Genomic DNA, 26,860 nt, shown 5'->3' with positions numbered 1-26,860 from the left:
GTGACCTGGGGATCTCATTTTCTTTATCTATAAAACGTAGATCATCTTTAGTGATGATGATCTCTAAAGTTCTTCCCATTTCTAGCTGTGATGGTCCCAAGCACTGAATTGGAAGTCACAAGACCTCAATTAGAATCTGGCCTCTGTCACTCAATAGCTGTGTGACCTATGGAATCACTCCATGCTTCAGTTTCCTCATTTGTAATACGGGGATAATAATAGTTGGTAAGACCCTTCCCATAGGGCTGTTTTGAGGATCAAATGAGCCAAGCAATGGAAAATGCTTTGTAAACTGCAAAACACTGTAGATGTGTCAGACATGCTCATTCTAGAACACCAGAATGACAGGTAGTGGGAGCCCTGTCATGTCTCTGAGGCCTCTAGGGAGAGAGATCATCCCTGAACCTAGAGATGGAGATGGGCTTCAGAGTTCCTGTCCCCTTGGGGACAGATCCTCTCAGCCTAGAGTCTGAGTTGGAAGGGGACCCAACACAGCCAGATTTCTGCCTGTGCCTGGAGTACTCCAGATGTGCCACACAGCAAATATTAATTACATGGTTCCCTGGGAGCTCCAGCACAGAAGGGGGGTGCAGGGAGGGGAATGAGGAAGCCAGAGGCAGCAAATGAAGAGAGCTATCAGCTGGTGCCTAAAAATAGTTCCCAGCCCCAGAGGACAGAGGGTTCGGACAGCAGCAGCCTTTTATTTAGAGGGCTCAAAACCCTGCACATCTGTCATTTAGGCCTTCCTGGAAAGCTTCACGTGACCTTTCTGGGGATCCAGCAATTGATTAGGAAGGGAGGGGGCTCTAAGTTTCCATTTAGACTCTGCCACTAAAGGAGAGGGCGGGCACAGGAAGAGCAATGACGCATTCTCCTCCTCTCTTTCACCCTGAAGCCTCAAGGGCAAAGGAGTCTTTGTTCCTCTCCCCCGAAAGCATTTCCCACACAGGCTCCATAAATGGGGGCAGTCAATAAGCCAGTGCCTCAGTTTCTCCATCTATAAAGGGATACACTCACTGATAGATTTATTATAAATAATTTTAAATTCTGCCTAAGCTCTGGAGGCCATAGTGCATTAGATTGTAAGCTCCTTGAGGGCAGGGGCAGTCTTTTGTCTCTTTGCATCCCTACCACTTAGCACAGTGCCTGGTACATAGTAGGTACTTAACAAATGTTGACTGATTGACTGACAGCCCAATTGGTGAGGCTAGTATAGGTTGAGAATTCTGTGCCAGATTAAGTTTTTTCTACGTCAGAAAACCAAACCAAACAGCCTCTGCTCCCGAGTCATAGTACGAAACCCTAATTCTGAGCCTTCACCCTGGCCCTAGACTGAACCTTGACCCTATGACAATCTCAGCCTTAATTCTGACCACACACTGCCTCCTGACACTTGCCGTAGATGGAATCACGGTTATCATTGATTATAGACTCACCTTTAACTCTTTCCTCCCTCCTCCTATTTAAAAGAAAAGTGACTAGATCCCCAGGACTGAGGAAGAGCTTCAGGTAATTAATCATCAGTGAGGCCAGGGGAGGAAGGGCAGGTGCTGAACAATCCCTTCCTCCAGAGGCTGCGCTTGTCTTGAGTATCTGGGGGCTCGGATTTTGGCTGCTTCCTCATGGATAAAAGTTCTGGGCAGTGCCCTTGCCCTTCTTAACCTGTGCGCAGTTTTCCTAAAATAAAATCCCTTATGTTCTTTCAGTCCATCTCTCTTTTTTTCCCTCCTCCTCCACCTTCCCATAGCCTCTCAGCTTTCTAAAAATGGGCACATGGGAGCGAGAGCTCATGCTAACTTTGGGGAGATGATTTAAGAAGCTTGAATGGACAGGAGGTGGGCAATGGGCCACACAATCTTAGACTGTTAAAGGGTAGGCTGCTTGTTAAGAGAACAAATCTGGGCAGGGGGTAAGAGAGAGGCCATGGCATAATAACTGTCTTCAAATATCTGAAAGTCTGAGATGTGGAGTAATGGTAACAGTTGCCATTTTAATAGCATTCTAAAGTTTGTAAAGTGCTTCTTTCCCACCAGCACTATAAAATAGGTAAAGAAACCAAAGTTCAGAGAAACAAAATAATTTACCCAAGATCACACAGCTAAAAAGTGAGATATGGAAGACAAACCCAGGCAGCAAAGTGGCACAGTGGCTAGGGTGATGGGCCTGGAGTTAGGAAGAGCTGACTTCAATGGCAACTTCAGGCATTTAACTGCATAGCCTTGGGCAAGTCACTTGACTTCTGTCTGCCTCAGTTTTCTCAACTGTAAAATGGGGATAGTATTAGCACTTGACTCCCAGGGTTGCTTGGAGGGTCAAAAGAGAAAATATTTATAAAGTGCTTAGCATAGTTCCTGGCACATGGTAGGTGCTATGTAAATAGAATCATAATAATAACAATGATAATAATAGTAATTATTGTTACTGTTACCAGTGCTCCTTCCTAATATGTCATGCTCTCCCGCATGGAAGGGGGATTTGGTTTATTCTAGGTAGCTCCAGAGAACAGAATTAGAAGCAATGAGTAGATTTCCATTTCACAGAAGGAAGGACTGCCTAGCAGTTAAAATTGTCCAATGATGGATCAAGCCTCCTTGATAAGTAGAGAGTGTTCAAGCAGCGACTGGATTGTCTACTTGATAGGGATGCTCCAGAGGAGAATCAATGCTTCAGAGAGGGGTCAGGCTAGATCCTCCTCCCCTAAAGTTCCTTCTAGCTTGGACATTCTAGGATATAATAAATATGGGTACCATAAACTCATCGCTGGAAGATACTTCAGGAAATCTCCAGCTCTCTGCTGTCATATGGATGAAGCCCTAAGCCCATTCAGGACACACAGCCATCTATTCCGGTCTTTAAGAGTGGCACACCTTCCCTTGGTTTCCCAATCTGGTGTCTGTCCTCAAAGAGCACTGAGTCCCCACTGATCATAAACCATTCTGTTTTTACTCATTCCTGCTGGCCCAAAAAGGTACATAAAAATAGCTTCTTGTTTGGGGCTACCCTCAATTCTGCCCCTACTGCCTTCTACCTTTGGACACTGAGGGACATTACCCAACTCCTAGGAAGAAATATTGTGGCTTTAGGACATAATGTGCCCATTTATGCCTCCTTCCCATGCCCACCCCTCCTAGGCACCCTTATGAATTATTCATCCCCATTAGCCTCATTATGTAAATGAATTAAAAGGCAAAGCATCTGGTTCCCTGATCTTCCCCCCAGGATGAGCGCAATATGGTAAAGAATGGGAAGCAAGGGTAAAGGGAAGGAAAATCAGAGGAAGGGACCCATGAAGGAAAGATTCAGGACACAAGAAGAGCCCAGAGCCCAGATCAGCGAGGGAAACTGAAAGAGAAGACAAAGCTTAGCATCCCTAGTTGGGGGAGGCAGCAGAAATGGCAGGGAGCGGAAGGCGGGAGGTGACAGAGCAAAAAATAAGGAAGGGCTGTATTTAAATATATCTAAGACCCAGAGAACATGTGCAATTCCTAATAATTAAGACTCTATGATATGATGAAAGGAGCTTGGAATTTGAACTCAGGAGACCTGGGTTCAGGTCCAGGCTTTGCCATGGACAGCTCAGTAGCTGTGAGCAAATGACTCCCCTCTCTGAGGTTGAGTTTTTTCATCTCTAAAATGGGAATAATAAAACTTTCATTACCTACTTCACAAGACTGTCTTGAGAAAAGGGCTCAATACAACAACTTAAAGCATGACAGAAGTGGGAGTCATCCATTTTTTTAACATTCATTTTTTATTTTGAGATCAATTCCTTCCCTCCAGCCCCTCCCCCACCCATTGAGAAGGCAAGAAATATGATACCCATTATACATGTAGTCATGCAAAATATTTCCATATTAGCTATGCTGTAAAAAAAAAACCAAGAAAAATCAAGTGAAAAAATAATATGCTCCAATCTACATTCAAGACTTCATCAAATTCCTTCTCTGGAGGTAGAAAGCATTTTTCTTCATAGGAACTTTGGAATTGTCATAGATTATGGTACTGATCAAAGTAGCTAGGTCTTTCACAGTTGATCATTGTTACAATATCACTGGTGCTGTGTACAATGTTCTCCTGGTTCTGCTTATTTCACTTTGCACCAGTTCATATAAGTCTTCCCAGGTTTTTCTGAAACCATCCCCTTCATCATCTTGTATAGCATAATAGTATTCCATCACAATCACATACCACAATTTGTTCAGCCATGCTCCAGTTGATGGGCTTCTCCTCGATTTCCAATTCTTTGCCACCACAAAAAAGAGCTGCTATAATTTTTTTATACAAATTGCTCTTTTTTCACTTTTCTTTGATCTCTTTGGGGTGCACATTCAGTAGCAGTATCGCTGGATCAAAGGGTATGCACAGTTTTATAGCCCCTTTGGGCATAGTTCCAAATTGTTCTCCAGAATGGTTGAGCCAGTTCACCATTCCTTCAACAATAAATTAGTGTTCCTATTTTCCCACATCCCCTCCAGGTATTTTCCTTTTCTGTCATGTTAGCCAATCTGATAGGTATGAGGTGGTGTGAGCTGTTTTAATGCACATTTCTCTAATTTGTAATTAGATTTGGAGCATTTAATATGACTGTGATAGCTTTGATTTCTTCTTCTGAAAACTGCTTGCTTGTAATCTTTGACTGCTTATCAATTGGGGAATGGGAGCCATCCATTATTCATACTAAATAATAACAACAACAGAGCCAAAAGTAGAAGAAGGGACTCATGATACCACTTGGGGAAGAGAAGGGAGATGGGGAATGAAGACAACCATGGAGACCATTAGAGAGAGGGTAAGGGACCAACAGGGTCTTTTTTACTTTGTGCCCAGACTTGTGTTTGGTTTTGAATAGAGCTACCCAACTTGACTAAGTCTGTACACAAAAGAAATTAGTCTGGTAGCACATGAAGGATGGACTGGGACTGTGGGAGAGAAAATGCATGGGGGAGGCTCTGTTAGGCTACTGCATGGTCCAAACAGTGGGTGATGCAGCTATATACAAGGGTGATGATAGTGGATGGAGAGGAGAGGCAGATAATTGAGATGTTGCCCAGATAGAATCAATAAGATTTGGTGACTAGATGGATATGAAAGGTGAGAAAGAGAGAAGAAATAAAGAAGATTACTTTCTGTAACTCTAGATTAGAAAGAACTGGTCTAAAATCACAACCTGGTTAGATGCATAACAGGAACTAAAACCCAGATCTAACTACTGGTTCAGTGATTTTTTTTCTCTTCTACCACCCATATTCATCTAATACAATTGGCCTTCAGATGGTCTCAGACAAAAGGCCCAATAGCAAGGTGAAGGAATACTACTTGTCCAGTGTCACTCAGTTGGGTCAAAGGGGAAGCCAAGGAAAAGAAAGAAAAAACTAGTCTTGAAAAGCAGACATCTCTCCCACAAGGCCAAAGGACTCTCCCATCCCTGGGTCAGGAAGGGAAGGAAGGTAGTAAATATATATGAAGGATGAAGGAAAAAGAAATCAGTCTTCTCTCAATTCTGGGCAGTGGATGTTACCCCAGGGTAATAGAGGTCCTGGCTCTCTGAGCCACTAATGCCCTCCCCAGTCCCAATTTGGCACCTCAAGTTTCCTCTACTCCCCCAACAGTCATCTGTGGGGCCTTGGGCAGGTCAAACAGAGCTGATGACATCTAGTCCTCTTTACCTCAATGGGTTGTTAGTGAGAAAGGAAGGAGGGGAAGAACTTTCCAACATATAGCATTTCCCAGGTTCCTCCATCTGCCAATACTCCAACATCACTTAACTTTCTGGGTGCAGCGGTGGTTAGGGATGGCAGGACCAGGGAGGATATAGCACTAGAGCTATAGGGAGAGGTGGGAAGCTATGAGGGGGTGGGACAAAGATAGATGAGGAATCACAAATCAACAGCAATTACAGGTGCTGGGGGTTGGGGCAAGGTCTGCAGTTAAATGTCACTTCCAGTATGGAGGTCAAGAGCCCTGCCCACGGTGAGCTTTTAGAATGAGCATGGCTACTAGGGCTCATTACAGTTTGTCACTTACAGGAGCAAAGGAAAGAAGCTGGACCAGGTTATGATGAAGTAGAAGAATTGAGACCGGGGGCACCAGCCCTAAAAGATGAACCCTTGGAAATGTTGCATGGTGGAGCAGGGAAAGTATCAAACAGTCATTTAAGCAATGACTTCAAAAAAAATCCCTCCATTTATATAACAGACCTGACAGTTTAAAAAAGTGTACAGATGATTTTTTAAAAACAAATCTCTTCTTATTTTAGACTAGGATCAGCATGGTGGATAGAAAGTTGGCCTTGGAATTGGGAGGACATGGGTTTAAGTCCCTTCTCTGACAAAAAATGGCTGTGATTTTGGGCAAATCACATAACTTCTTAGTAACCTAAACAATTCTCAATGGCTGTAGCTGCAGAGCAGTTACTGATTTACATTGGGTGGGGGATTTCCTCATCTGGAACTCCCTATGCAGAAGAAATCACAAGTTTGGTCAAAAAATTAAAGACCTGGGGGCAGCTAGGTGGTGCAGTGGGTAGAGCACCAGCCCTGGAGTCAGGAGGACCTGAGTTCAAATTCGAGCTCAGACCAAACACTTGACACTTTCTAGCTGTGTGACCCTGGGCAAGTCACTTAACCCCAACTGCCTAAAAATTAAAAAAAAAATTAAAGATCCTTATCTTAAATGCAGCCCTGTAGAAATGAATCCTTCAGTGACTTCTTCTGTAAAGCAAAGACTCCCCTTTACTTGATCCTTTTTTTGTAAATTGGGATTTTCATATTTTGGGTTTTTTTTAAAGCAGGGTACACCTTTTGATCACCCAGCATTTTCTGCCATTCTCCTCAACCAAGGCACTATCTAATTTCTTTTCCTCCGTCTCTTTCTCCTTTGATGTCTCCTCTCCCAACCAAATAGTAATGTCCTCCGAGGCTCTGCCCTGAGCCCTCTACTCTACCTCTATTCGTCCTCCCCTGGCAATCTGATTTCCTTCTAGGACACGTTAATTATCACCTCGATGCTGATGATTCCCAAATCTCCATTTGCAGTTTTGACCTGGTTCCTGAGTTCCGGTCCGGTGTCTCCAGCAGCCTGCAGGGTATCTCCACCCGGATGTCCTGCCAACACTTCGAACATACCACGTCCAACTCAAAGTCCATTATCAGTCCCCCAGCACCTGCTGCGCCTCATTCAAACTTGCTCTTTCCATCAGTGCTACCATAACTGGCCTGGTCACTCAGGATCAAAATCTCAGGTGTTTTTTAACTCCTCCCTCTCTCTAGTTACCAATTCCTGTCAACTCTTCCTTGGATAATTCTCTCATGTCAGCTCCTTCAGACCACTCTCCTTAGGCCTTCATCATGTCAGCATGGTACAGTGGAAAGATAAAAAAATGTATGAATGGTCAGAGGTCCTGGGTTCAAATTTGACTCTGCCATTCACTACCTATGCAACTTCGAACAAGTTACTTAACTTCTCTGGACCATGGTTACTTCATCTGTAAAATAAAGGACCAAATGGCCTTTGAGTTCTTTTCTAGTTTTAATTCCGTGATCCTACGATCTTACCTAGATTGCTAGAATGGCTTCTTACCTGGTTACCTGGCCTCCAATCCCTACCACCCCCCTTCCAATCAATCTTTCACGTGCTGACAGATACATCTTCTTAACACACCACTCTTATCATGTTACTCTCATGCTCAAAACCAACCCTTTAGTGGTTCCCCAGTTCTTAGCCAATGAAATCCCAATTCCTCGCATTCCTGGCCCTCTGCAATCTGGCCCCAGCCTCCTTTCCTGCTGTTCTCCTAAATGCGCTTTCAGCTTCAGCCAAACTGGTCTCTACAAGAACTTATAAATGTACACTTTGCACATCCCTGACTCCTCATCACTGCTCATGCTGTTCCTTGACACCTGTTCCTTACCAGTTCACATCCCTTGTCTCCGCCTCTCAAAATCCCACCTGTTCTTTAAAGCCCACCTGGAGTTCTAGAATCTTAAAGGCAGGAAGGCACAGTCACCTGGTCTTATCTGCACCTGAACAAGATTCCCTTCTATGGCATATCCAACACATGACCATCCTTTGCACTTCCTAGAGACCTAGTCCTTTCCACTTTGGGTTAGCTCTAATTGTTTCAATTTGCCTCAACGTGACTTCTATCCATTGCTCTTATTTCTGCCCTCTAAGGCCAAGCAGAAAAAAGGCCAATCCTACTTTCATGTGACAGCCCTGCAAATACTTTAAGACAACCATTGAGTTCCCCATAACTCTTCTCTTCTCATGGCCAAATACCCGTCCCTAGTTCGTCCTCAAAAGGCACAAGAATGATCCTCTCCTGTTGACACTCTCCATTTTTCAATGTCTTTCCTAAAATGTGGCACCCAGATCTGAACACAATATTCCAGGTATGGTCTGACTAGGTCAGAGAAGAGTCCCTCCTCTGGAAAGCATTCCTTGATCACATTGACCCACAGGGACCTCTCCACCCTCCAAACTGCTACTGCCCTCTGTCTGCATCCCTTGTTGTTGTGGTTCAGTCGTTTCAGGACTGACTCTTGGTGACCCAATTTGAGGTTTTCTTGGCAAAGATACTGGAGTGGTTTGCCGTCTCCTTCTCCAGCTCATTTTACAGATTAGGAAACTGAGGCACACAGGAAGAAGTGACTTGCTCAGGGTCACACAGCTAGTAAGTATCTGAGGGCAAATTTGAGCTCAGGAAGATGAGTCTCCCTGATGCCAACCCAGAAGCTCTATCCATTGCACCACCTAGCTGCCTCATCCTTTATGAAGCCCTTATTGCAACTAGCTTTGAATGATGAGCTCCCTTTTAATGTACTCATATTTTATCTCTTCCCCATCCTCACCCCCATTCCCTGATAGACCATGAAGTCATTCAGAGTAGGGCAGTGTCTTGTTCACCTCTCTCTCTCTCTCTCTCATAGGTTCATCAGACTTAGAACTGGAAGAACCATAGAAGTCCATTCCCCTCATTTTTTAGAAGTAGAAGATGAGGTCTTAAAAGGTAAAATGACTTGCCCAAGGTCACACAGATAATGTAGTAGATTGAGGGTTTGAACCCAGAGCTCTGTGACTCCAAATCTTTTCTTTTCTTTCTTTCTTTCTTTCTTTCTTTCTTTCTTTCTTTCTTTCTTTCTTTCTTTCTTTCTTTCTTTCTTTCTTTCTTTCTTTCTTTCTTTCTTTCTTCCTTCCTTCCTTCCTTCCTTCCTTCCTTCCTTCCTTCCTTCCTTCCTTCCTTCCTTCCTTCCTTCCTTCCTTCCTTCCTTCCTTTCTTTCTCCATCTAGGTTAGGGGACTTGCCCAGGGTCGCAGAGCTACTAAGTACATGAAGCAGGATTTGAACTTAAGTTCTCCTAACTCCAGGGCCAGTGCTCCACAGCACCACCTAGCTGCCTCTCCTCCTTTTCCTATTGCACTATATTACCTCTTTCAGTAGAACTCAACACAAGACCTTATTAACACATAGACAATGCTCAGGAAATGTTTCCTGCTGAAGAGGTATTAAGAAACACAGTCCCACCAGGCTGGGCCTTGTAATCAAATGCCCTGGAAAGGTCGAGAAGGGGCTCCCCCTAAGTGCCTTGTTCTGGTCCTGCAGCCCCTACCTCTTTCAGCCAGGGCTGCCCTCCCAAACCAGCAGACAGATACTCCATGTGTTCCCATCCCCCACTCCCTGCTCCAGTGCCTATGCCAAGAGCTGGCAGCCAAGCTGGCAGCAGGAGGTAAAGAGCTGAGAAAGCAGGTGAGGAAAAACTGGAGCACCTCTGAGGGCCTTGGGAGAACAGGCAGTGGGAAAGGGAGGAATGTGGGGGAGAGATTCTGAGAGGGTCCAGGAAGAAAAGTGCAAAACCGTCTGGTCAGCATAAACTTCTCCAACTGTCCTGGGGCCAAGCCTGAGCCAGAATCCACATGAACCAGGCCTGGACAGAGGCCAGCCTCTTCAGCATCCCCTGCCCACAGCAGGGCCGTTGCTGCCTCCCACTTCTGCTCTGCCCTACCTCAAATGCCCTCTCTCCTCTTCTTCAAAGCCTGTCTCTCAAGTCCCTCCAGGAAGCCTTCTCTGATTGCCTGAGACTCAGCAATCTTGCCTCTGTACCCCTTTCCCTGTCTAGGCTTCAGTCTCTCCAGCTATACAATAAGGGGTTCAAAAATTGGAGGTGTTAGAGCTGTAAGGTACCTTAAAGGTCATTTCCAAGCCCCCACTGTACAGATGAGGAAACTGAGGCCCAGAAAGATGAAGTGACTTATCCAAGGATACACAGAAATAATGAATAGGTCTCATGACTCCAAATCCATTGTGTTTTCTAGAGTATGGACTAGACAGTGTCTAAGGTGTCTTCTGGCTTTGCTACTTTCTTTTCTAAGGCTGGTGTGGCATACAGTGTGGCAAGAGAGCTAGAAATGTAGTGAGAAGCCACATGGGCTCCATCCTTCCCCTGATCCTCACTAGCTTCGTAAGCACTGGGAGGTCACCTAACCTTGCTAAGCCTCAGCTTCCTCACCCATGAAACGGACATAAAAATGCCTGTGCTTACTTCACAGTGTTGTCAGAGGGACAGTATAAGATAATGTACATAAGGGTGATATATCTAATGTGTATAACATAAAGGGAATAATATAGTATGTAAAAATGTCATTGTAAATCTTCAGGAGCTACATAAATGTCTTCCATTATTATTCTAGCTCTGACTGTCTGCACTTCTCAGATTTTCCCCGAAGACAGTACCTCTTTGTTTTTTTTTTTTTACCTCATCCACGATGTCTAGTAAAGAGAGAGGCGCAATACAGGAATTAAGGAAAGGATGCTTGATTTGAAGTTGGCAGAATGAGATAGGAGTGCCTGGTCTGTTCTGCATCCTATCTAGAAGAAAGGGCTGAAGGGTTAAATAAACCTTCCCAGAACAACTGGCCTCCAACAGGATGAAATATTCAGTGCCACCTTGCTCTTGGACACCATATATCTGACCACAAATTTCACGCCTCATGTGACCCAACACTTATGAGATACCAGTCAATAACTGGAGTGTGGGTCCTTGTCCTTCCCTTGGGTGGCAGAGGTGGGAGGAGAGGGGATGGGGCGGGATGGGTGGTCAGGAGCCACAAAATTCTCCAGTTTCTCTTTTGAATTAATAAACAATACCTGACAATTTCCAAGAAGGCCCTTTCCATTACAGTTATTTATCTAGGGCCCAGGGTCAACGCCAGGCCCGTGGGATGGAAACAGAGCAGGTATACAGCTTCTCATTGTATATGTGAGGAGGAAAGGAAGTGGTCTTATCCATCACAAAACAGAATCTGGGCTGACAGACATTAGCAATTATGCACTGGTCACATATGCCATGAACCCATGGCTTACAACCCTGGATAGGGGGACCTCAAAAGAACTCAGGTCTGCCCTTGGGGATCTCATTCTGGAGGGGGAGACAAAACTCCTTCTTAAAATAAAAATGCAACATGGAATAAAGTGTCATAACATCTGACACCTTTATAGAAGTACCAACAAGCATTTATTGTGTGTCTACTATATACAAAGCACTGGGATACAAAAAACGAACCAAAAAAAATTCCATGTCTTTAAGGAGTTTGCGTTCTACTGGGGGAATACAACATGTCCCTTATGAGTAAAGGTAAGATAAGGTCAGGGGGCCGGGGGGAAGAGGAGGGGAGAAAGCAGGGAAGGGAGAGAGAGGAAGAAGGAGAGGGAGAAAGTGTGTGTGTGTGTGTGTGTGTGTGTGTGTGTGAGAGAGAGAGAGAGAGAAGAGAGGAGGGGGGAGAGAGCTGACAAGGGGGGATCTGAGTATTGGAAGGAGTTAAGGATTTTTGAAGGGGTGAAGGTGAAGTAAGAATGTATGAAGGTGATAGGAGATAGAACACTAAGCTCAGGGAGCACTGAGCAGGATGGGTCATACAGCACCACAGAGCTCCCAAAGCATGTGCACAGTTTTCTCATTTGATGCCCAAAAAAACCCTCTGAAGTAATAACAACAATAATAATACCTCCCCTTTCTATACAGTTTTAAGGTAGCAAAGTTTACTTTCCTTACAACCCTATGAGGTCAGGAATATAAATATTATTATTTGCAGATGAGGAAACTGAGGCTTAGACAGGCAAAGTGACGTGTGTAATCACATAATGGCTAGTTAAAACAGCAGAGCAGAGATTCTGACCCAAGCCTCCTGACTGTGAGGCCAGCGTCCATTCCACTGTCCTCCACTGCTCTGGGCAGTCAAGCTAGTCAATCAACAATCCTTTATTAAACGATTCCCTTGACAGTAATAGGGGAGTTCAGAAGGTGTTATTATATACTCGTTTTGCAGAGGAGGAATTGGAGTTCTAGATCAAAGAAATTATTTGCCCAGGGTCAGACAGAGGCAGATCTCAGAATCTTGGTCTTCTGGCCTAATGAGTGTTCTTTCCCTGTGGCAGGCTACTTCTCACAAAAACAGGGTCCATAGCTCATCTGTGCCCGTACTCTGCCAGTGATGGTTATGAATCATGGAACACCCAGATCTAAGAATTAACATTACAAATAATCCTGAGGGCATTGGAAAGATTCATAGTGGGCAAAAGGAAGCTCAATCCTGGTACCATTATTAGCTTGCTGCAAGAAGGAAAAAATCAGGAGTTTTATATTTTGGGGGAGCTCCCTCCCCCATTGAAGGTGCCATGGGATAGTAGATAGAGCCAATAGGTGTGGATTCAGGAAGACATTGGTTCAAATCCCACCTTAGATACTTATTAGTTGAGTGACCTTGGGCAAGTCCTGAGTCAACTTCCTAAGGCTTATCTCTAAGTCACAGAAAGGCCTTCCTTCATTTTCCCTGACCTCCCTTCCCTCCCCAGTGAAAATGATCTCTCCATGTATCTCTGAGTCCTTTCCTTCACCCTCTTCCTTCTAATATAGTATTTGCGTACAGCTCTCTCTCTCTCTCTCTCTCTCTCTCTCTCTCTCTCTCTCTCTCTCTCTCTCTCTCTCTCTCTCTCTCTCTCTCTCTCTCTCTCTCTCTCTCTCCCTCAACCTCATTAGACTGTAAACTTCTTGAGAGTAGGACTGCTACCTTTGTATTATTGGTGGCTAGGCTAACTGTCTTGCACATATCTAGGTGTTAAATAAGTGTCAGTTGAAGGAAATTGAAGAATAATATAAAATACACCAGGCAATGACATGTTGGACCAAAAAAGGAGGTGCTGCACTGACTCCCCAAACCATCAGAGGACCCTCTTCAGTCCATCGCGTAGATCCTCTGTAAAAGTGTTGTGGAAGACTCAGCTGAGAATTGTTTGTCAAGAATTGCTTGAGATGTGAAAAGGTTGAAATCTACATTTGTGGAGGGAATACTCATACCTAAGAATAGACATTGCAAAGGATCAAAGCAAAGGAAGGAAGTGTGGAGTAGTGGAGAGAGTGCTGGATTTAAAATCAGGGCCTTAGGTCAGTTCCTGACTCTCCCACAAACTTGCTATGTGGCTTTGAGTAGGTCATTGTACCTCTTGGGGATGCAGGGGTTAGATGAGATGATCCCTAAGGTCACTTTGAATTCTAATGCTGTAACTTTTTAAATTCCTAAAATATCTTTAGTCCAGGGTTCATTTGGTTACTTCAGCTCTTGATCTGGGGCAGACAAGTCCAGAAAGGATCTGAAGGGATGGAGTCTGAAGACTATGTTTTCTGAAGGAAAGAGAGATGTCCAGCCTGATGAGGGGGAAGGTGTAGGTGCAGTGTGCTTGTTGTTTTCAAATATTTGAAGGACTGTTCCCATGGATGAAGGAGCAAACCTTTTCTGTTCCTTCCCAGAGGGAAGAACTAGGGGCAATGAACCACTGGAAGATATTAACCCACTAGAAGAAAGAGCTTCCTAATTGAGAGGTGTCCAACAAAGAAATAAGGTTCTTCCAGTTCCTGTGAGTGTTTGACCAGATAGTCACCAGCTGGGAACACTTGCCCTGGAGGGGATGAATTAGAAGACCTAAGAGCCCTTCCAGCTTTGTAATTTTAAGAACTACAAGACTTCAGAGAAAAAGGAAATCAGTGAGAGCTTCCACAGTCAGGAAGGCTCCCTTGAGGAGGTAGGGCTTGCTCTGGGCTCTGAAGGACAGGTAGGGTTTGGAAGGGCATGAAGAGGAGTGGTCGTTCCAGGCTCAGGGTATAAAATAGGCTGTAGCACAGAGATTCTGGCATGTTGTGGGTGAAGAAGAGTGGGGAACATGAGGGGATCAACCTCCTTGGAATCAGCTGTGCCTCACAGGGAGCAAAGGAAGATAGAGATAAGGTTAGGGAATTGGTGGAACCAGCTCAAAATGGAGACTATGAGAGAGAGACAGAGTGACAGAGACAATCAGAGAGAGAGACAACAGAGAGACAGAGATAGACACACAGAGAGAAAGAAGAGAGAGAGAGAGAGAGAGAGAGAGAGAGAGAGAGAGAGAGAGAGAGAGAGAGAGAGAGAGATCTCAACTCTTTGTGTCTCTCAGCACCTGACACAGGATTCTGTGTAGGGTGGGTACCTTAATAAAGACCTGCTGAATGAAAGAATTATGGAGTTGGAAGAACCTTAGAAACCATCAAGTTTAACTCCCTCATTTTACAAATAAGCAAAGTGAGGCTAAGACTTGGGAAGCATCACACCATGGCAGAGCTAGGATTTGAGGGCCAATCTTCTGCTTTTCAGTCCAGTGCTCTATTGTAGTCAGTCATGTCTCTTAGGCCCTAAGGGAGAGACTAACATGCCCATACACTACACACTGCCCAGGAGTATTCTGGGTGCCCTCCTTTGGAAATGCTTCTCAACAAGATGAGGTTTCCTGAATCCAAATTACACAGAACCACGTTTTATAGCTAAACAGAACCTTGTTGTTGTTCAGTTGTTTTCAGTCATATCTGACTCTTCGTGACCCCATTTGGGATTTTCTTGGCAAAGATACCACAGTGGTTTGCCATTTCCTTCTCCAGTTCATTTTACAGATGAGGAAACTGAGGCAAATAGGGTCAAGTGACTTCCCCAGGGTCACACAGCTAGGGAGTGTCTGAGGCCAGATTTGAACTCAGAAAGATGAGTCTTTCTGACACCAGGCCTGGTGCTCTATCCACTGTACCACCTAGCTGCCTAAATGGAGCTGTAGACACCATCTACTTTAATCCTCTTATTTTAAAACTGGGAAAACTGAAGTTTGCAAAGGAGAATGACTTGCCCAAGATCACATAGCTTGTCAGTGGCGGTGCTAAGATAAAAACCCAGAATCACAGAACATTAGAGCTGAAAGGGACTTTAAAAGACATTATTCCAATCCAGTCTCTCATTTCACAGATGAGGAAACTAAGGCTCAGCTCAGTTTTTCTAATTAATTCACATCTATAAACATCCACTGGGGTTCAATTTGTTTACACTACATTGGGGAGCTGCCATTTCTCCAGTAGGTGATGGGTCAGCCAACGATGGTGACTATGTACCATAAAAGGAAATGGAGACCCTTCACAGTGGAGACACTGCCACAATCTCAGTAATGAGGGCAAGGAGGACCTTGTGGTCAAACCCTCTCTACTTCCAGGAGAAAGAGTGCATTGCTCAGTGCCACAGATTAAAAAACTCTTCTGCTCCAAGTGGATCCTGGATAGGCTGGGAGATCTCCAGACCCCAGAATCTCAGCATCAGGGACAAACCTCTCATCTTATAGATTCAGTGTATCAAGTTAAAGATCTATTAAATATCTACTGTGTGCCAGGTACTTGTCCAAGGTGCTGAGGAAAGATGAAAATGAACTAGTCTTTGCCCTCAAGGAGTTTCTATTTACTTGGGTGGGGAGGGTTGGGCAAGAATTAGAGCAAATGCATATAAGTAAATACAAAATGTGAACAAAATCATACAATGGAACTTCAAGAGTCAGAGAACAGTGACACCTCAGGGCGGGCGGGCTCAGGAAAAGACTGGTAGGATGCTGGCAGTGAACTGAGCTTTGAAGGAAGCTAGGGATACTAAAAGGTGCAGAAGAAGAGAGATTGCCTTCCAGACATGGGAAACAACTTGGACAAAGGCGTGGAGGTGGGAGATGGGATGTCCTGAATGAGAAACCTTTATCAGGCCAGTCTGACCAGAACAGAGTATAGATGAAGAGCAGTAACAATAATAATAATAAAATTTAAAGGTTGTAGAAGAGCATGGGAATTCTGTTGGGTAGGCCTTCAGATGCCTGGTTAAAGGTTTTGCATTTTTATCCAAGATAAAATAAGGAGCCACTGAGGATATGTGAACAGTGGAGTGACATGGTGGATTGGCCAGCTGTCTTGAGGATAAATTGGAGTGAGGAAGAGACTGCTAACATGGAGACCAGTTAGAAGGCTGTGGCAGCAGGCTAGAAAAGAAATGATGATGGGAGAAAACTATATAAGTAGAGAGATGAGGTCAGATGAGACATGCTATGGAGAAAAAAATCAAGCTGACCACTGATTTGGATATGGGAGTAAGGGAGAAGGAACAGTCAGGGATGACTCTAGGTTGCACACCAAGGTAACTGTTAAGATGGTGGTGACCTCAACGGAAAGAGAAACTTTCAATTCCCCTTTCAATAGATGAAAAACACCAGTCAAACATCAAAGGAAAAAAACAAACTTCTCACCAGCAAATGACCACCTGTAGCCTTAGGTTGATAACACAGTGGGCAATGTCTCTGATCAAGATAGCAAGAGCCCCATGCCCTTGACTTGGATGGAGGCTGAAAACAGCCAATTAGGGTCACTAGCTGGGGCTCTAAAACAGTTTGGACTATGTGATCAAGGGGCCTGCACAATCTCTTCCTTGGCAGGTGATTCAGGATTCTATTTGCTCCTCAGTCCAAAGTCAGTCATTTCCAGAACCAAAGAGGGTCCAGTAAATTATGGCTTCATTTAGAGAGTGTAACTCCTGAGGACATTTTATATATCTCTGTGAACCCTCATTTGTTGATGGGTCCACTTCATGCTCCTTTCATTTACCCATTTCATTTCACTCACAGATCATGAAATTTAGAGCCAAAAGGGACCCTACAGATCATCTTATCCAACCCCTTATTTTATAGATTGGGAAACTGAGGCTCAGAGAAGGAAAGGGAGCTGCCCAGCACTATATAGCTAGTAAATAGCAAAACTGGGATTTAGCTCCAGGTCCTGTAACTCTGAATACAGTAATAATACACAAGCATCCACTTAGGTGTTATTATCCTTGAAAGTAATAAAACCACATTTCTTTAAAAGTGTTTTCTGATTGAGACCACTGGCAAAGTCAGTTTGACCTGGTCATCCATTATTCTGAGCTAGGAAGTATTTCATGGGAGAGACAGTGATAAAGCCTTTCAAAGTTCAATAGCTACTCCTGGGTTAAAGGTAAAAAATTTTCCTCAATATTTAATGTTTCCAGAGACGCATGGTATCGGCCATCCTGATTGTAATATATAGAGAGGTATGGTGTCTAAAACATAGGAAGTAATAATTCTGCTGTCTGTCCTTTGCCTTTGCCTGGTCAGATCCCACGGTGTGTACCCTATGGTGAGCAGTACATATAAAGAAGGCATTGATAGGATAGAGACATCCAGGAGGGGTTGAACAGGATGGATAAGGACCATTTGTTGGGAATGTCATGGTGGGAGTCGGAGAGGGAACAGCTGAAGGGTCTTAAAGGATATTTTGTCCAGCTCCTTTATATCATAGATGAGAAAACTGAGGCCCAGAAGTTAAGTGGTTTCCTCAAAGTCACAAGTAAGAGGAACAGATGGAACTTAGACATGGGTCTTCTCACTACCCACCTAGACTGCTTTTTCACTGTGCCAGGCTTCAGGTGAAGGTCATATATAGGATGACCAATGAGGTCCCTTCTAGGCTAGAGATTATGTGCTTCCCAAAGTAGGAAATCACTGGGATTCATTCCCTGTGGCATGGGGAGAGACAGAAACAGAATGGCTACAGACAAGTTAAATCCCTTAACGGAGCCTTTCTTGCCTTCAGGTGTTCACACAGCATGGCCCACATGCCTGGAACATGCTCTCTTCTTCATTTCCACTTGTAAAAATCCTTGTCTCCCTTCAAGGCTCAGCTCAGGTGCCTCTCCTTCCTTGGAGCCTTCTCTGATTCATCCCCAGAGCTGAGAAGAATCAGACTCCTCCAGGTTATTGAGAGCCCAGTGTCTGGACCTTTCTTTGTCCTCGTGGCACATTCCCTTGTCTTATCATTATCTCTATAGGAGTCACACTTCAATACTTCAAGGATCTGTAGTTTTGTCAGTGTGCTAAGTCCTTCCACCAAATGCTGGTTCCAGTCCCTCCAGAATTCAATTAAAGGCCTCTGACATCATCGTGTGGGAAGTGCACTGATGAGCCTTTGTGAACCTCGCTAGACTTTTCCTCGCACGTTAAGTATACTCCCCATCACCAGGACCACATCTGCAGCCTTTCCAGCTTGGCAGGACCTCCCAGACCCTGTCCTCCCCTGGCACAACCCTTGAGAGCCCAGGCTCCCCTCCATGTCATGATTAGGCATTGAAGCAGACTATTGCATATCTTGGCCTCCTGTCAGATATTAAGAAACTGTTTCAAGGGCAGGGCCTATGTCGTACCTGTCCGTGTATCCCCAGAGCCTTAGCACACTCTGCCTTGGACATCACAGGTGCAAAAGTAACATTTGTTTCCTTGCATTGAACTAAATTAAGTCAAATTGCAGATGTCACAGTGAAAACTCCAAGTCCCCAGAGGACAATAACATATCTACAGGGGAGTGTATCAAACCTTGCCTAGGAATTACAAGCTCCCTGGCTCTGCTGTACTCCCTCCCCCCATTAGTTCACCCCCACCCACCCATGGTGGCGACCCAAGCAGCCAGGCATATCCCTGGTAGAGCCCTGCCAGTCCTTGGCCAGTTCATGTTGTTCCCTGAGTTGTGGATACTTTGACAACACTTGGGCGCTAGAATCAATAAGTATGCATGAGATTAGAGCCCCTAACTACATAATCTAAAATGTCCCCCAAGGAAGAAAATGACTTGTGCCTCAACAGACAAACTTCCAGAGTAGTGCCTGTCAGAAGGGGGAAGGGAGCATAAAACATTCTGTACTGGTAAGATATAAACAGCTGTGGCTTGCTCTAGAAGTGAGAGTATATACTGGCAGAGTCAAACTCAAATAGAAATTAATCCCTGCAGCCTCTGAAGTTACTTAGAAAACTACAAATTAACATTATTTATGTTGCATTGCATTTTCATTTATTTTGTTAAACATTTCCCAATTACATTTTAATTGGATTTAGGTTACACTTGAGAGTGTTGGGAGACATGAGTTTGATACCTCTAGTTGTACTGTCACACACACACACACGTGCGCATGTGTGTGTATGTGTGTGTGTGTATTTTAAAGCTTAAAAACAAAATCTAGACAAACAGAATAAGTAGAAAAGTCAGCTAAGTGGTATGGTGGATATAGTCCTGGGCCTGGAGTCAGGAAGACCTGAGTTCAAATCCTTCCTCAGACACTTACTAGCTGTGTGATCCTGGGCAAGCCTCTTAACCTTTGTTTGCCTGAATTTCCTCAGCCGTAACATGGGGATGATAATAGTACCTACCTTTCAGGGTTATTGTGAGAATGACATGAGATAATATTTGTGAAGCATTTTGCAAACCTTAAAACACTGTGTAAATGATATAAAAGATGAACCACAGCTTAGGTCCTGAAACAGAATAATTGGTAAAACATGAACTATATGTCTGTCCATTTTCCCTTTCTTAATTATTTCTTCAATGTAACTTGGCACTCTCTGTCCACCCTGGGCTGCTTCTCCAGACACAAGCTTCCCTCTTTTGCAATGAATAGGGCAGTGCTGAAAGAAGGGTAATTTCCAATAGTCATAGTCATTAGTGAGCCCCAATGAGGGGGCCCATCCCTTCATGTCCCATTTATACTGATTGGTTATAAACAGTTTAACGTGACATTAAGACATGTTTCATAGTGTTCTAATGTGATGACTGATTATTCTTCTCATCACATCACTATCTCTAAACATTAACATAATCTTCCAAAGACTTAATACAGCATATCTCAGCTAATCAATCACCCTTTACTCCAGACCCTCAATTCTTCATTTCTGCTAAGCACACATTTCTGTACTTGCCTCCGAGTTCTATTCACAAGCTAGTTTTCCCTTCTATCTGGGTCAGCTTGCCCTGGACTTTTCTGAGTGAGGTCTCTATATACTGTCTAATAGAATCCCATTTTCATGTTTGGCCTAATACCAAAAGGTCCTACTTAGCAGTATGATCACTTTGCTGAGTCCTCTTTTCACACAGACCCTTTTCTTAACCAACATTTAACTAAGTACTTCTGACTGGATCAGCCCTGTTTGTGCCCTGAAAGCAGATTTGCTGAGCCCAGTTTTGCTATGTGAAAAATTTGTTAAATTCAAATGCGCTTGTGGAAATACAAATAATTTCCATGATAAAAAGCTATAATCACTGCAGAAGCCATAGGTTAGTCAACTAGCCTTGGAAAGAAAAGACTAAACATATATAAGCATATATGTATATTTTGTTCATTTCTAATTACAAAAAAGTGGCAAGAACTGAATGGGTCCCCCCATGATGGTCAGCATCCTATTGAAACAGAGAGTCTGCCCTAAGCCCATGAGAAAGGAGTGGAAGAGAAGACCAAAGGAGCTTACCTCTCTGAGCTGCTTGACCCCACCAAAGATCCTCATCACTCCATCAATCTCTTGTTCCAGCCTTCGAGACCAGTACTGCATCCTGTAAGAAAGGGATGAGCATACAAACTCAGAGAAAGGTAGTGGTGGAACCCAACATCTGGTTCTAAGGAAGGTACTAGAGGGATAAAGGAAATACTATTGCCTCATGTTTTATTTCCATGTCACCAGGAATAGGCCCTAAACCAAAGACTGACAGAATCTTACAGCTGGGATAGATCGTGAGTATCAGAATTCAATTTATACTCGGGGTGAAGCGGAGGGAGAGAAATGGAAAAAAGCACATTTCGCAAATCTCCCTTCAACTTAAGTAGAGTACAGTGAGAAAAATTATGCAATGGGCCAAATCTCCCAAATTAGAACAAATTTAGCTTTAAATGGACCAGTGGAGCTGATTGGGGAAAGGACAAATATCTCTCCCACCCCACCCCCAAGATGATTTCTGTTGTAATGTGAATCATAACTCCTTGATCTATTTGTTCTAAAAACATGGATGTCCATATATTGGGTTTTTTCATATGAGGTACACCTGTATGTTAAACCTTTCAAAAGTTCATCGGATCATAGAATTTAGAGATAAAAGAATTTCAGAGATCATCTACAATGGCAGTCAAATTCAGTAGAAATGAGTGCCACTAAACCAAACATAAGGATCCCTAGGGCTCCATACTGACTTAGAAAACCACATGTTAGTCTTATTTATGTTCTATTGTTATTATTTATTTGGTGAAATATTTCCAAATTTTATAGTTATGGCAGCTTTTTTTGTAGTGGTAAAAATTGGAATTCCCCATCAAATCCCCATCAAAAATTCCCCATCGGTTGGGGAATGACTGAACAAGTTGTGGTATATGAATGTAATGGAATACTGTTGTGCAATAAGAAATGATCAGCAGGTGGATTTTGGAAAAGCCCGGGAAGACTTACATGAACTGATGCAAAGTGAAATGAGCAGAACCAGGAGAACCTTGTATACAGTAATAGCAACATTGTGCAAATGACTTAGCTCTTCTCAGTAACAATGATCCAAGACAATTCCAAAGGATGATGGAAAATGCTATCTACATCCAGAGAAAAAACTGATGGACTCTGAATGCATATCAAAGCATACTATTTTCACTTTATTATTTTTTTCCTTTTGGTCTATTTCTTCTTTCACCACTATGACTAATATGGAATATGTTTTATATGATTGCACATATATAACCTATATCAAACAGCTTACTGTTTTAGGAAGAGAGGAGGAGAAGGAGGGAGAAAATTTGGAACTCAAAATTTTATAAAAATGAATGTTAAAAATTGTCTTTACATGTAATTGGAAATTATAAAATACTATTGAAAACCCTTTCCTAATCTTATTTGAATATGGTTTGGCCATGCTCAGGAGCAGTGTGGACCCTCCTTTTTGACACTTCTGATCGAGAACAACTTCTTCATTTTACAGATTCTACAGATGAGCAAACTGAAGTCAGGAAGTGAATTCTTCAGCTGCCCAAATCCGGAGAGTGGCACAGCCATGACAAAAAGCTCAGGTCTGCCAGCTTCTGGTCCAGGGTTCTTCTGATCACACCAGGCTGCCAGAATCTGACAGGATGATCTCAAAAGGTTCTTCAGCTCTGACAATACATGCTTCTCTTCTGTATAGAGATGAGACTGCTTCTACCTAGGTGATCTATCTCAAAGGATTCTTTCACATCTAGTATACTAGGTTTTTCTCCTCTATAGGGGTGAGACAATATCTTGTAGTAGAAAGAATAGGAGACCTGGAGTCAGATGACTTGTTCCTAATTCCACCTCTGACACTAATTAGCTATGTGACCATAAGCTAGTCATTTCTCCTCTCTAAGACTCAGCTTTTTTCATCTGTAAAATGGGCATTTTACTTATATTGCTTACTTCACAAGGCTATTATGAGAAAAGTTCTTTAAAATGGGAATTATTGTTATCAGCCTGGCCTTTAATCAGGGAAAGCAGAACTTCATTATGTCTACATGATCTGAACTAATGGATGACAGGATGATGATATGGATAACTGGGAATGGGAGATGATCCTCAAATCCTTTCTGTTTGGTTTTTAATATATTTGGTGGTTTTTTGGTTCATCTTTACGGCTGTTTTTGTTGGTTTTTTTTTTGGTATAATACAAATTTTCAAAATTATGTGTTCCTTAAGTTAATACTAAAATGAGGTACTGGGTAAAGGGGGAGAACAGCTCAGGAGAATCCAAAACACTTTAAGAAGGAAGCCTGACATTAAGCCATGGGCTCATAAAGTAGACAGTGAAGAGCTGACTAGATGGACATGCCCTGTACTGGCAGTAAGAAGATCCAGGGTTGATCACTTGACTGACTCACTCTACCTACAACTTATTAGATGAGTGACCTTAGAAATCCCTTCCCCTTTCTCCGTTTCCTCATCTATAAAAATGGGGATAAATAATAAGCACATTGCCTCTCTTCCAGGACTGTTTTGAGAACCAAATGAGATAACATATTTAAGTAGCATGGTAGAGAAGAAAGGGCATTAGGTTCAGAGTTAAGAGCGACCTTGGTTCAAAGCCCACATTTTGTGGCTCCCTATCCTTGTAGTCTGAGCCAAGTCACCATTGTAGCTCAATCCTAGTTTCTCTTACTGAATGGTGAGGGGGATTGGACTAAGGTGGTCTCTTAGATCCTCTCCAGCTCTGACTCCCATGATCTAGCATGACACAGTGAGGTCATGTTTAAGACTTGCAAGATTCTACCTTCACACGGCATCAAAGAACCTCCATTGCTTTGGGAACCAGGACACCTGCTTTCTGGTCTTGGCTACGCCTCCAACTGGTTATGCCATGCCCTTGGCTATGCCCTTCTCCAGAGCCTTATGGATAAAATGTTGAACTAGTAGATTTAAAGGCCCTTGCAGCTGTGATGTTCTATGATTGTAAGGGACCAGCTCTCCACAAGAAAAACATTGCCGAGCCAAGCTCAGCTCATTCTATATGCTCTAAGGGGAGGAAGGGAGGGAAGAGGAAGAAAATGCAGAGGCTGAAAATCTGCCCCACAGACTCAGTCTTAGAAAGGCCCTTTGCCACAAACACCCCGCACCACAAAGGTACTAAATTGTGGCTCATCCTCCCTCCCCGGGAGCCCCTCAGTTGCTTGCTTGCCTGCTGCCCCATCATTTTCATATTTTTCATGCTCTTTATTGATACAACATTGCTTATCTCTAAGTGCCTTTAAGTGCTAAATTAGCCAAGAGGAGGAGGTGTGAGCAAGAGGACACTATCCAGGAGCAGAGAGCAGGCAGGCAACTGCTAGGGAAGCGGCAGGATGGTGTAGAGGGTAGAGAAAGAGGGAACCAGAGCCTTGGGGATATGCAGAATGCTTCTGCATCCACTTAACAAGAATGACAATCTTTCATCTGTATAGCACCTGCTAGTTTACAAAACAGCATGGCATAGTAGAAAAAGCACTGTTTTTAGAATCAAAAGACTGGTGTTCAAGTTCTGACCCGGACACTCCCTGGCCACGTGACTGTGGGCAAGCCATGGCACACCTCTGTAAAATGGGAATGATGTTTGAATGACTTTGCCACTACCATTCTTCTGCAGAAAGAGCTTTGTAAGTACCATCCTACAGATCATGTATATACCATCCATGACCTAGATCATGCTATAGGAGTGTGAGCTTATTAGCACAGAATGAGAGGATTTCAATCTAGAAGGGACCTTTGACTTTTCCCAAGGTCACGTGAAAGTAGCAATCATTTGGGTTTGGATTAGAACCCAGGTCCTCTTACTCTGTCTTAGTCCAGTGCTCTCTACTCTGCATTCTGCCTCTCATTCGCTACCTTATTTGAGTTTCCCAACTTTGTGAGTCTAACAGGGCAGGGATTATTCCTGTTTTAGATATGAGAAAATTCAGGCCCCAATTGAAGAAGGGACTTGACCAAAGTCATACAGTGAGTCAGGGCCAGTGTGGGTGAGAAGCCAGATGGAGATTGATTCCCAGGTGAGGGCCCTTTCTGCCAGGTAGTGGTGTTGCTACAGTCTCCAAGGGCTGTTCCAGCTTGAAACTCTGGGGCTGCATGTGTCTTGAGAAGGAATGGAGCTAGGAGGCCACCAGAGTGGTAGAGTAGGAAGAGTATGCAGAAGCAGGGAGAGAAGAGAATACTTTTAGGAGATAATAAGAACAATTTAAAATACAACTGTGAAGATTAGGAAAACATGATGGCAGGACTGGAATGGAGTAGGGAATCAGTGGACAGCAAGCATAGAGAAAGAAGGTTGCTGGTTAGACCTTTCAGTGATTTCCCCTTTTCTCCCCCAGGGGTAGCAACCACCATTACTGCCCCCTCCCTCTAGTTATGTCTTCCAAAGCCTAGGCTAAGGGAGGGCCAGTAGAACTGGAAAGGCAGAGGACTAGCCAAAAGATAACGAATGCCATTATTTTGCCCTATAATCTGGGATAAACCCCTTCCCTATTCTGGGTCTCCGTTACTTCATCTGTAAAAGGAAGTGTTTTGACAAGGTGATCTCCAAGGCTTTGGTAAAATGGAAATAACACTGACTCAGGAGTCAAGAGAATCTCAGTTTGAATCCTATCTCAGATAATGTACCACCTATTTGACCTTGGGAAAATCACTTACCCTGTCAGATCCCCATTTTTTCAACTAGAAAATGAGGGGAATTGGATTGGATGACCCCTGAGGTCCCTTCTAGCCCCAAATCTATTATCCTCTGATCCGACTGTAACATTGCATGATTTTCTCTACATAGTCCTGGACCAACAGCATTCAGAGAGACCTCAGAACTCATGAAGAAAAGGTGGGAATAGGCAATGCTGGATAGGTTGTGGGAAGATAGAAACACTGGTACATTGTGGGTGGAACTATGAATCATTATAATTATTCTGGAAATCAATTTGGAATTATGCAAATAGACTAAAATGTCCATACCCTTTGACTCAGAGGGTCCACTGCTAGCTATATGTCAAGGAGCCACTGATAAGGACAAAGTCTCCATAGATACTAAAATACCATAATATTTTGTATGATAGCAAAGAAGTGGAAACAAAGTAGATGCCCATTGAATGGAAAACGGCAAAACAAATTGTGGTATGTGAATGTAAAGGAATATTAAAATGCTGTAACAAACAACAAATATGATGAATACAGAAAGAGTAAAAATGTTGTAAACAACTATTTATGTCTTTGTTCTACTATTTGTTACACTGTTATTCAATTCCATCACTAGAGATTGATGTTTATTTAAATCTAGGAGATTAGGAGTTTTGACATATATAGGGATGAGTGGCTGCTTTTAGGAAAAAATAGTTTCTCTAGTTTATTAAGTAAATAATATTTTAATAAAATGGAATGAGAGGTCAGAGATGATTGATTACTGAGAGACATTGTGATTTCAGTGATTAATAATGAAGTATAGAAAGATACCCCTGGATTATGTTGGAATTTGGGATGACTAGAATGAATATAATAAAAAGTCAAGTAACAAGCTGAGGGGTAACTACTCCACAAATGCTACATATGAATACTGGCTCACCCTAAAACCTTGTTGCAATCATCACCATCGTCATCATCATCATCATCATCACCATCACCATCATCATCATCATCATCACCATCACCATCATCACCATCACCATCACCATCATCACCATCACCATCACCATCACCATCATCACCATCACCATCACCATCACCATCACCATCATCACCATCACCATCACCATCACCATCATCACCATCACCTCACCATCACCACCATCACCATCACCATCATCATCACCACCATCATTATCATTACCATCACCATCACCATCACCATCACCACCATCACCATCACCATCACCATCACCATCACCATCACCATCATCACCATCACCACCATCACCACCATCACCATCACCATCATCATCACCACCATCATTACCATCACCATCACCATCATCATCATCATCATCATCCTCACCATCACCATCATCACCATCACCATCATCACCATCACCATCACCATCATCATCACCATCACCACCATCGTTGTGGTCTTGCCATCGTTGCTGTTATCTGGATCTATCCTACATTTCCAGTCTGATTATATATTACTCACCCTCACACACTTTTAGCCGAGCCAAAATGACTTAACTTGGTG

The 26,860-nt window shown here is 43.4% G+C and overlaps 1 protein-coding gene across 1 annotated transcript in view; it reads right to left on the bottom strand.

Annotated features, from left to right (window-relative positions):
* Positions 1-26,860, bottom strand: part of CACNA2D2 (calcium voltage-gated channel auxiliary subunit alpha2delta 2) — a 424,057-nt gene that overhangs the window by 328,885 nt on the left and 68,312 nt on the right. Inside the window, exon 2 of the mRNA XM_020999289.2 lies at positions 20,671-20,752. Within this exon, the coding sequence (XP_020854948.1) occupies positions 20,671-20,752 (82 nt within the window). The remainder of the gene's footprint in view (positions 1-20,670; positions 20,753-26,860) is intronic.

Source organism: Phascolarctos cinereus, unplaced genomic scaffold, assembly GCF_003287225.1.
Source record: "Phascolarctos cinereus isolate Bilbo 61053 unplaced genomic scaffold, phaCin_HiC Scaffold_4;HRSCAF=312, whole genome shotgun sequence".
NCBI classification, from domain to species: Eukaryota; Metazoa; Chordata; class Mammalia; order Diprotodontia; family Phascolarctidae; genus Phascolarctos; species Phascolarctos cinereus.
This window is presented reverse-complemented; position numbering and strand designations above follow the sequence as displayed.